At 44.2% G+C, this 12,014-nt stretch overlaps 1 protein-coding gene across 1 annotated transcript; it reads left to right on the top strand.

Annotated features, from left to right (window-relative positions):
- Positions 1-2,828: 2,828 nt before the first annotated feature.
- Positions 2,829-11,528, top strand: ZMPSTE24 (zinc metallopeptidase STE24). Its single transcript, XM_065650764.1, has 10 exons — positions 2,829-2,959; positions 3,895-4,041; positions 5,092-5,178; positions 5,528-5,644; positions 7,770-7,922; positions 8,444-8,585; positions 9,156-9,316; positions 9,633-9,737; positions 9,816-9,959; positions 10,093-11,528. The coding sequence occupies exons 1-10, from the start codon at positions 2,843-2,845 to the stop codon at positions 10,315-10,317; spliced, it is 1,398 nt and encodes a 465-aa protein (XP_065506836.1). The 5' UTR covers positions 2,829-2,842; the 3' UTR covers positions 10,318-11,528.
- The last annotated feature ends 486 nt before the right edge of the window (positions 11,529-12,014 follow it).

The raw sequence follows: 12,014 nt of genomic DNA, 5'->3' as shown, positions 1-12,014 counted from the left end.
GACAATGGAATGGATAACGCATCGTATCAATTTCAACATGCGATGTGCTTGTGTCAGAATAATATCCCTGCCCTGGCTTTTCCCAGCCTGTTTCCTTTGTGTTGCCAAGGTTACACCAGGTCACCCGCTGGATCTTTGGGACTCTTAAAAGACCTGATTAATTAACCTGATTAATGCCCGTGCCCTGATACCAGGTCCAGAAGGCGCAGAATTCCAACTGTGCCTTCCCTGATGGTCCGGTTAGTGCTATGTTGATGGATTTGGACCTGATGCAGAAGTGAGTAAGGAGTAAGGCATCTTTGTGGAGCTGACCTGTGAGAACGGGCTGCCCAGGGTCACAGAATTGTTTAGAGAGGCCTCTCGAGATCATCTCCTTGGCCCCGACCTGCTGCTCGAGAAGGATCAGTGAGAGCAGGTTCCCCAGGAACGTGTCCAGATGGCTTTTGAATATCTCCAAAGGTGGAATGTCTTCCACAACCTCTCTGGACAACCTGTCCCAGTGTTTAACAAACCCCACGGTAAAAAATTGTTTTGTGTTCAGATGGAATATTATGGGTTTTTGCCTCTTGTCCTGCTGTGGGCCCCGCTGAGAAGAGTCTCACTCATCTTCATTCTCTCACGTTAGATATTTACACACATTGATGTGTCTTCTCCAGGCTGAACAGTCTCGGCCTTTCCTTGTCTGATAATGCTCCAGCCCCTTCATCATCTCCACGGCCCTTCACTGGACTCACTCCAGCAGCTCCATGTCTCTCTTGCAGGTTTGGCCCCACCAGTGCTGACCAAAGGGAAGTTCCACCTCCCTCAACATCCTGGCAGCAGATCCCCCACCTCCCTCTCGCTGTGGCTGAGCTCAGCATCCCTCCCACGCACACGTACTGACAAGTCTCCAGACATCAATGGGCTGACATCAAGTTTTACTGCACTTCCTAGAGCATCCTGGGTCCAAACCTCGCCACTTTCTGGGTCAAGTTTGCAGCCACCAACGTGCTGCTCCTCCTTTGGCCTCCACTCTGTGAGGTTCCTGTGCACACCACGTGCTGCCAGAAAGCGCTTGGTCAAGTTCAGAAGTGTATTGACTGTGTGAGCTGACACGGGCAGGTCACAGGAACGACCACAAACCACAGACGCAACACAAAGAGCAAATTAATTTCTGTTACCTCATTAACTGAGGGATTTCTGAAGCACCTGAGGCAGAGGTCACACAACGGAGATGTAGGCGCTGCAGAAGATCTTGGTGAAGATCAACGAGCCTGCTCGTTTCGCCTCTACGTCGGGACTCACGCAGGCACAGCTGACCGCACTGCTTTCATCTTTGATCTCATGCCTTTTTCACAGGCCTGTTATCTAAACACAGGGAGGGGTTCTACTTGTGAAGCGCACAAGGCTGAACTACAATTAGTGTGATTCATGTGTTTCTCTAGTTGCTTGAGCGTATTTGCAACGCTCTTCCTTGCCGAGCTTGTTATTCCCACATAAGCCAACCAGATTCACTTGGGAATTGTATTAATTTTTCCCTTGACCAACCAATTCTCCCCCATTTCTATCAAGCCATTCCTCTGCCTCTTCTGGAGACACAACCCCGAACGGGCCTTTCCCCTTTCGTGAGGTCACTGTCCAGCTCTTGGTCCTCAACACCCTTTGCGACCCTGGCCAGCTTCCACAGAAGTATTTACATTTGTTGTGGTCACGGCTCCCGTTGGGTTTCTGAGCGGGCCCTGGGAAACCACAGCTCGGGGTTAACGAGCATTTGCAACTGGCCTGTGCCAGCCGAGGAGACATCGGGGCACAAAGTGTAGAACTACAAGGCTAAATATTTATCTGTGCTCGTGAGGTGGCGCAGCCAAACCGGGGTGCCCCGGATGTGGTTTCACACGGGGTTCTTACACCCTTCAAATGCTCAAGTACAACACGGTTTGACTCATCACTAATACTCACCATTCTGATCACTAAGCACAGTAAGACTTTGCAAAATGAGTGCATTTGTGGGATTCTATTCCAGGTGATGCTGGGAGTTCCTGACCCGGAATCTCCTTTGTCCTCCACGGACAGCTCCGAGCCCCCGAGTCCTTATTTCCAGGGCTGGGCTGCCCTTCAGTTTGTTTTACTCGAGCATGAATGACACCAAAGTCTCCAGTAAAATTCCACCACCTCATCACATTGCAGTGAACTAGTGTATATGTTAACGAAGTTAATACACTTTCGTGTAGTACTGGTGGATATAATAGCTAGGGAAGGGAACGTCCATAACATCGGTCCCTACATCTTCGCCCCAGAGCATCGGCAGAGGATTGATCGCGTTCTCGGCGCTGGGTTACGGCACTTTGAAGTTTGTGCAGCGGGAGGCTCGGCTCTTCGGCGCGTGTTCACAGCGAAGCGTTTTGATCCTCGGTGTCCATTCGGCCCCTCCGCGGGGCAGCAGCGGGGCAGGACGCGTGCTCGTCTCCCCAGAGCGATGCACAGAGAAGGATCTTCCTGCCGTGCCACCGTCACACCCGGGTTGGCCCGAGCGGATTTTAGAAGCCCCTATGTCAGATTCGTGTCACCGGGTGGAGACCACCTTGCGCGCATAGCACCTAAATTACACCGTGTTATGAACTGAGGGAAGAGCGGGACGCGGAACACCAGGGGCGCCCCGGACCCTGGCCGTTCGTCCAGCACGGCGTCGTCCCGACTGCTCTGCGGGCAGCGCTGCACAAGCCCCCCCGGGCACAGCGGCCCCGCTGCGGCGCCCCCCGCCCGGGCCGCCCCCCCGCCCTTCCGCGGCTCCTCCGGGCCGCCAGGGGGCGCCGCAGCGCCGGCCGGCGGCGGGAAGGCCGGAAGGAAGCGCGGGGGAGCGGCCATGGCGCTGCCCGGCGAGCTGTGGGCAGAGCTGCCGGCCGAGAAGCGCATCTTCTGCTCCGTGCTGCTCTTCTCCTGGGCCGTCTACCTCTGGGAGGCTTTCCTGGCGCACCGGCAGGTCGGGGCAGCGGGGGCTGTGCCGGGCCGAGCGGCGCCCGGGGCGGGCTGGGCGCGGCGGCCGTGGCGGGGTCAGCGGTTCGAGGCCCGGCTGCGGGGGAAGGGAAGTGCAGAGAAGCCGCTGAATTAATGTAGGCTGTGATTAAGTTATAAAAGGCGTACCCATCGTTAACCGATTGGCGTGAGAAGTGCTTGCTGCCCACCTGCAAAACGAGATATTTTTCAAGTTTTAGATTCTTACGGAAAAGAGGGAGACAGAAAATTAAGTAAATACATTGCTTAGAAGCAGAGAGCTTAGTTTATATTTAACTAATCATTAAGAGACGTATTGTCAGTGAGAAACTCAACAATTGTAACTAGCATAAATTATTTCTTAGTATAGATGTGTGTCAAGATTTTCAAAGACGTTTTATTGCAGAGACATTAAGTGGAAGTTAATACACAGGAGAGCAGAAGATGCTCTATAGCAGCCAAGATCCTGTGAGCACGGTCTGAAAAAGTAAAAAGAAAAGCACAACAACTTTTTCTTCTTTGGCGGATCATCAAAGTTCAAGTGGCTATGGCTCACTCTAATGAAAAAAAAATCTAATTTTATGGGAAAAAGTCTGTTACTGTGGTTGACATGTTTTAAGGCCTTTTATTTTAATTGCTGTTCAGCTTCCAATTTGTAAATCACTCTGAATTTCTTCATTTCAGCTTGTTATCCTGAAAAAAAAAAATGAGGGTCCAAATAGTTCACACATAGGTTATGGTTGGACTCGATGATCCTGTGGGTCTCTTCCAACTGAAATATGTGTTATTTTCTGGTTTTTTTCTGATTGTTTGTTTTTTTCAACTTCCCATGGTGGCCCATGGGATCCTGTTACGTGTCACTTTTACATCTTATCGCCTCAAAATGTCAGATATAGACTTGAAGTTTCTTTTCCAATTTTCCAGAGACGTGTGTATAGAACGACGACACACGTGCCGCAGGAGTTGGGACAGATCATGGATTCGGAAACGTTTGAAAAATCTCGGCTGTACCAGTTGGACAAAAGCACCTTCAGCTTTTGGTCGGGCCTGTATTCAGAGGTTGAGGGCACTGTAAGTACCGGAGCTGCTCTTGCATTCGTGCGATACTTTTCATTAGAATTATTTTAAATTGTTGCAAATACGGACCTTTTTTCTGTATTCAAAGGGATGCAGCTGCTTTCATTTGTAGATAAAATCAAAGTCATCAAAGGTAGAAAGAAAAACCTGTGGGAACAGGAAGAGCACAGAAAGGTCAGCTATGAAAATGGGAATGAAAATAGGATTGCAAAATACTATTGAAAAATGAAGCTGTTCTCCAACAGCGGGTTAGTGACCGGGGGAGATGGTTCCTGCCTGCGGGAGGGGATTGGACCAGATGATCTTTAAAGGTCTTTTCCAACCCAAACCACTCTGTGATATTGTGATTTTGCCCATGTAAGAAAAGCACAGCCTTTGCTTTCTCTCTACATCTCATTTCTTCTTTGTGGCTCCATTAATATAAGTTTTTCTTAGAGCTAAATCATCTACAGCTATATTTTATTCCTGATACCCTTGCAGCAGGGTTTCTTCGTTGGGTTAAAGTTTTACATCTTGGTGCTGGGCGCTTCTTTCTTTGCAGGATTTTCCCGGACTTTTGTAGAGTTTTCTTGATGGATTTAATGTTAAAGTCGCAAAATTTGTGGCTGAACGCTCAGGTCCCGTTTGGAATGATGTAAGAGAGGTGTAGTCGTGGAGTCACCATCCCTGGAAGGGTTTAAAAGATGTGTAAATGTGGCATTTAAAGACATGATTTGGGCTGGATTTGATAGTGTTGGGTTAATGGTTGGACTCAATGATCTTAAAGGTCTTTTCCAGCCTAAATGATTCCACAATTCTATTCCACAATCCCCTGATGTTTAGGCCACGTGCAGCTGCTTCTTCACGTGTACGTGATGATGAGTTATTGCTCCTTTCTGTGACGTTGAGCTGTGTCTCTCTCAGAATTCATCCTGGGATTCTCAGATTCCAGCCGAGCGAAGAAAAAACTTTTCTCGTTCACCCTCGAAAGGTCCTTATCACACTGAAATTTCAGCAGAATAAGACGAATCTGTTTCATGTTGCCTCTGTGGTTTTGTTTTCAAGATGATTCTCCTCTGCGGGGGAATTCCTTTTCTCTGGAACCTGTCTGGTCGGATCTCTGGTCGTGCTGGGTTTGGACCAGAATATGAGGTAAGGAGTCTTAAAATTTTAGTGAAGATTTGGTCCATGAACTATACTGTTATAATAATTTTTAATTTTAAGCTTGCATTTACTTAAAGTGAGATTTAGCTACAGGTACAATAGAGTAAAAATAATTTTCTGGTGAACAGAATGATTGCGTAAGTCTGAGAACTGATAACAGCATATGACTTTTAAATTAGCCAACTAATTAAAATAGCCTTGTTTGTTAAAAACATACAAGGTTCAAAGGGTTTTGGGGGCTTTTTCTTTGCGCATTGTCTTTTTACTAAACCTAAACGTGATCTTCCTGCACAGTAAAAGCATAAGAAATTTGAGATTTATTTTTGTTGTTGTTTAGATCGTTCAGTCGTTGGTATTTCTGCTGCTTGCGACGCTCTTCAGTGCAGTGACCGGTCTCCCATGGAGTTTGTATAACACGTTTGTCATAGAAGAGAAACACGGCTTCAATCAACAGGTATTGTAGATCGCACTTACACTGACCTAACGTATCAGCCTTAATTAAAATAGAAAATTCAGCTCTTTTTTGTACTTGTGTACTCACTCAACATCAGCCCTGGCTTTCTGAATGTCTCTCACCGCCTTAGTTTAACCTGTTTCAGTATCATTGAGATCAGATTTTCCTTTTGGGAGAGGAACCTCAATCTGGGACACATTGGCCATTTCATGCCAGACCATAAGACTTGTTTTCTGCTTTTGGACCCAGTCTACAGTTTCATCTTCTGGTTTTTATGGAGGCAGGAAGACTGAGCTTGACCTAAAGAAGCAGAATCAGTTTGTTTCTAAACTCATTATATTCCTGGTGTATTGTTAAACTGATATTTCTTATTCCTTTTTATAAAACAAGCAAGACAATAAGTGAGAAAAAAAGCACTGATGCAGTTTGTACCCTCTCTCAATTCTATTTAAAAGAGAAGCACGTGGCTCCCAACACAGCCTGTAGTATTTTGGTTCACGTCAATTATTTAGTGGCAGAAGTTTTGCTCCTGCGCCGGTCTTTGGGAAGCAAATCTGAAGATTGTGCTAGTCATAAGCCTTGTGGCCAACTCAGAACTCCTTTTTTTATATTCCAGTTAGCTCTCTAGTCTTATAAAAAAAAACTTCTGTGCTTCTAAAAACACAGGTGTCACTTCCAACAATCACTTTTTTCTCTCACCAGCAAGTAAATCCTTGTCAGAATGATGGTGCACGTGGCCGTTCATATCCCAGGTGGTTCTGAGCTGTGGTCCTGGAGATCTCCTTCCCTTCTTGGTGCCAGATCTGCAGGCTCTATGTCCGAGACACGAAAGTCCGATGACTGTCAGTATTAAGATTGTAAAGCGCTAGAATTAGAGCGGATGGATGGAGAGCTTGATTTGATCAGGCCTTGATCAAGCCCTATCTCTATGCGGAGGGTCAAACACTTAACTTAGCAGCTTGGGCTTCTTTAAAAGTGTCTTTCGAGAGCTTACAGAATCCACGTGGTTTCTCTGTGTGCTTCGGAGAGGGGAAGGAGGATTCTGGGCATAGCCTCTGAACATTTTCTCCGTGGGGTGGAGCTCTCTGGGTGCTTCACTGTCATTGCACCTCATCAGATGCAAAAAGGAAGACTTGGCGCTGACACCTGTGAGCATTAAGTGCTTGACTGAGCCACCTACGTGGCATCTTTTACGAGGTTTATTTTGCTGCACTCGTCCTCATGCCAAGAACTGAAGGCTGAGTCTAGCTCCGATCCAAACTTTGAGGTACCACGTGTCTTAGAACAGAGTCAAATCTCCATCTTTCATTTCAGACTGATGGGCTGGGTCCTTTAGTGAACGAGCCAAATTCACACGTGGTACCAGCCCAGACTTTGGAATTTCTCAGTGGTTCGCAATGGTTCTCAATCTTCAGATGGACTTGTTCTTCCACCGGAGCGGCTTGCTGAAAACCAAGATTTGTCTTGAAGTCACATCTGCTGTAGAAAGCAGGAAAGAGGTGGTCAAAGATGAGACACCGTTGAATTTTATAGCTCTGCTCCTAGATTGTAGAAGAGCTATTAAAGTTATGCTAATTTTAAAACCGAAGACACTTACCTGAGTAGTAACTGCGTGTCAGTGGAAGCATGGAGTAAAACGGCCAATATACATCTGAAGGTCTTTAGTATGACTTCTATATATTTCCAGTTGAGACAATCAGCTTAGTGGTAACTAAAAGTTAAGATGAATGGAGGAAGAGTTTCCTATGCTCTAAAAATCCTGTAATGTCGAGGATATAGACTGGTAAAGGAATTAAGGGACAGATACGCTTAAATTTTTGTTTTTTCCTTTAATGAATTATATATGTGAACATAAAACAAGGGTTTGGGTCAGATCTTACCAAGGAAAAGTGCATCCGGTTTGGCTTGGGGTCCATATGGATGTAGAGCCACAGCTCCCAGGAGAGGTGGTAAAAAAGCTTCTTCCACCTTTTCTTAACAAGCCCTGATTTCAATCACATCAGTCTTGCTGGTTTGTGATTCGTTGTATTTTGTTTCTGCGCATCCGCCAAAGGGCTCAGTTCACGAACCGCCGTGGCATGTGGATATTTACACTGAAAATATCACCGATCTCCTTTCTTTGCAGACGCTGGGGTTCTTTCTTAAGGACGCCATCAAGAAGTTTATCGTCACTCAGTGTATCCTGTTGCCAGTGACATCCCTTCTGCTTTATATTATTAAAATAGGAGGAGATTATTTCTTTATCTATGCCTGGCTCTTCACGTTAGTTGTTTCCTTGGTGAGTATGAGAAGATTGGGTTTTCTCTAAATTCAAAAAGCTTTAGAATAGATGCCGGAAATCCAGCACTATGTGGTGATGGGTTTTGCTTTCTCTTAAATATAGAAAGGGCACAAGTTCAACTGCCAAGGCAGAATGTGCTTTGGCCAAGAACATTTCGTGCAGATTCTGATCAGTATTTTTCTTTCTTAAATCATCATTCAGCATTTGAGCTACTGCTCCGTCAATCTAGTGCAGCCTTGTGACTTGCAAAATTGGGGAAATATTAGTGTCTCGTGTGATATCTGGCTTATATTTTTAAGTCTTTACTCTTAAAGGCTTTAAAGATTGACTTTTTCATAGAAGGATTAAGCTAAAATTTTAAAAGAACTGGTAGTTTCGGGATTGAAAGAAAAGACAGGATTTTCTGAAAGTGAAAAATGTTTTCCGTAGCTTCCTTTAGACCAGTCATTGACGACTTTTATTCTTGCCATCTTTTCGTTAAAAGGATATCTGTATTTAGTATCTGTATGTGTTTGCAGGTGCTCGTTACAATCTACGCAGACTATATTGCACCTTTATTCGATAAATTCATCCCGCTTCCCGAGGGAGAGCTCAAGCAACAAATCGAAACCATGGCCAAGAGCATCGACTTCCCGTTGACCAAAGTGTATGTTGTCGAAGGTGGGATGTTTTTAATAAAAAGACTTTGTAGTTTTGAATTTGTGGCTTTTTAGCTTTGATTGTGGGTGTTATAGTAGGGCTGTTGTTTATAGTCCTCAACTATTGTAATATTGTATAAATATTGTAATAAATTGCTGAAGTTCCCATTACTACACTGCAGGTTGGCTTGCGAGAGAAACATGGATATTTTTGTGTCCTACGGAGTTCATGCAGCTCATACAAATACCTTCAACTTGAAGTATCTTTATCTTTTGCTGCAAAAACCAGAGCAATCCCATCCCACTGGCAGGGAGCAGTGAACGAGTGGCTGCGTGGTCCTTGGTTGCCAGCTGGCGTTAAACCACGACACAAACAAACATAATTTTGAGGGACTGCTTGATATCTGTAGTTCATCTTCTGCTTATCTGTTGCCAACCTCTCCATCTGTATCTGTTATGAATCATCTTTGCTGGCACATTGAAAGAATTGTTCATTTGGGGACCCTGAGAATTGCTTTGGAAGAATCTGTTCTATGTAGTATTGCCTGGGATTGTTCAGATCACGGTCTTTAATGTCAATTTTCCCCATCAGGTTCCAAACGTTCCTCTCATAGCAACGCTTATTTTTATGGATTCTTCAAGAATAAGCGGATAGTTCTCTTCGACACCCTTCTGGAAGATTATTCTGCATTGAACAAAGAGCCAGCAGAAGGAGAAGATGGTGAGAATGAAGAGACAAAGTCTAAAACCAAAGTGAGTTGTTCTTTGTTTTTCATCATGCTATTTACATTGACTCCTTGGTGAGATATTCTCTTGTGTTTGCTGAATGTATCAAAGGTCCTGAGCGAGTTGCTAAAAGCCAAAACCTAAAGATTTCAACACCAAAGTGTCCCTGAGCTCCTAATTGGAATTTCTGGAGCTCTGTGAGTGGTGCAGATGGCACCAAAGAGACATAGAAAACCACTGGTTGGAGGGAACAATCCAGGAAAAAAGCAAACTAATTGGTAAGAAATTTATTCAGTTGCATTCATTCATACCTGATGCTACTTCTGCTTCGTTATTCCCTCAGAATAAGAAACAGGGATGTAAAAATGAAGAAGTTCTGGCTGTGCTTGGTCACGAATTGGGTCACTGGAAACTGGGTCACACTATCAAAAACATCATCATCAGCCAGGTGAGTTGTGATAAACTGATGGTCTGTTTACTCCATAATGTTTTTATCTTAATCAATAACGTTGTTTCCCTTCTCTAGATGAATTCCTTCCTCTGCTTCTTCTTGTTTGCTGTGTTAATTGGTCGGAAGGAACTCTTTGCTGCGTTTGGGTTCTATGACACCCAGCCCACCCTGATAGGCTTGATGATTATTTTCCAGTTCATTTTTTCACCTTACAATGAGGTAAATTATTTTCAAGATGTATCATACTATTTAAAAAATGCGGGAAGGGAGATAGAGTCATATTTACTGACATTGTAAGGGATGTACAGGCAGCTGAATCGTAAAATAATTTTGAATACGTTTCTCTCCACAGGTTCTCTCGTTTTGTTTGACTGTATTAAGCCGACGATTCGAGTTCCAAGCAGACGCATTCGCCAAAGAGCTCGGGAAGGCTAAAGACCTGTATTCTGCTTTGATCAAGCTAAACAAAGATAATTTAGGATTCCCTGTCTCTGACTGGATCTTTTCCATGTGGCATTACTCCCATCCGCCCCTCCTGGAGAGACTTCAGGCCTTGAAAGACGCAAAACAGGAGTGACAGGAATCGTTGATTCACAGATAGCGCTTCCATCTCCGGAGCAAAGTCCAGAGCTGCTTTTAAATTTCTTTTTAAAAATGGGTAATGCCAGTTAAGTGCAATGTTAACAGCACCGCAGATCTGAGAATCCTGAATTAAATTATAAATTACTTTTTTTTTAACAGAAACAAAACTGTGGAACTTAGTTTAGAAAAAGTACCGGGTGAGGACCTTCCCCACACACACACACTGGCTTTTATCTCCATATCATAGTATAGACTTGAAAAGGGAGGAAAACGAAAGTACAGCTTTCAAAACACCTATTTTTGCAGTTTGCTTTTGATCCTTTTCCCATCCTCTGCATTCTGTGACCCTTCCCCGTCTCAGCCTTCTTCACAACGAAGAGGGTTTGAGCGACGTGATTTCCTGTAGAACAACATTTGTACTCGCCGGTCACTGGTTTTGTGTTTTCAAAAAGCTGAACGCAAGTACAGGCCTTCTGGATTCGTGTCTGTCGTAATTGAAAAAGCTACTTAATAAAACCTCCTTGTCTATGTTTTTGGGGTATGTGGAAGCGTCTGGTTGCTCAGACAGTGAATCAAAGCCAAACTTTCATTCAGAGGGGGTTTGTCCTCCTTCCATTAATACAAATCCAGCTGAAATAGCTGGATACTTAGAAAATATTCCTCATCGTTGCTCTGATATAACCAGCCCAAGACACAGTTTGTTCATATATATTAGTGAAGGGCAAACTAAATAGTTGTGGAAATGGCTTCTGCATTGATTATTTCAGATTTTTTTTGATGAAAGGTGGAATTAAATTTACTTTTGTTGTAATAAAAGTTAATACAAGTGTGTATGTGCCACAGAAATGTTCTGGACCAAATGCACATACTTCATTTAAAAATCAGATTTTTATATTTGCAGTAAATTAAAAAGTTCTGCTGGCTCTGTACAAAGAGAGACGTTGAAGCAAATTCTCATTGTTCCAGATGTCAGAGTAAATTACTGTCAGATTAAATTTGCTTTTCTGATGACAGGGAAAAATGCCTTATAAAGATGATGGGCATGATGATGTCTCAGGTGCAACAAGACACAAGATGTTGCTGGAAGTCCTTTGTATGCCTTATTCTAATTGTATTTATACCCTGGTGAATATGAAGTTAAGCTACAGATACAGACTTAAGTGGCAGTTTTACAAATATTTGTCATTTTAACTGCACTTAATAAATGGCCCTTAAAAAAAAAAAAAGTATTAACTCGAATCTGTCAATTCAGAAGAGTACATGAATGTGTCAGGTTTTGAGCTTGAGATGTTGGTTGATGTAAACCTATGGAAAACATGTTAAATGTGCTCTGAGAAACCTAATGGGCGAGACAAATGGTTAAAACAGACTCAAAAATTATTTTTGTGGCTACTTCAACACAAACAAAAGGAGAGTATAATGAAGGAAGCATTAAATACTTGAAACACCTTGTCTTGCAGGCGAAGATAGTGTTGGTTTTGGAATTGCCTGCTGCTTCCTCTTCTTCCCCGTCACTGCTTGGAGTTGATCTCTGCAGTTCTCCCAGCTGGATTTCATCATCTAAGGGTTCAGAGCTGGTTCCAGTTTGCTCCGGTCGCTTCCCAGCACGAGCCTTGTTGACCTCCTGCCTGTGGAGACGCCTGGGACGCGTCAGCTCCACGTCGCAGCGCCGCGGTCTCCAGCGTGTTGTGG

The sequence above is a fragment of the Caloenas nicobarica genome, chromosome 23, assembly GCF_036013445.1.
Source record: "Caloenas nicobarica isolate bCalNic1 chromosome 23, bCalNic1.hap1, whole genome shotgun sequence".
In the NCBI taxonomy this organism is placed as follows: Eukaryota; Metazoa; Chordata; class Aves; order Columbiformes; family Columbidae; genus Caloenas; species Caloenas nicobarica.
The sequence above is the reverse complement of the archived record's forward strand: the minus strand, read 5'-3'. Positions and strand labels throughout refer to the sequence as shown.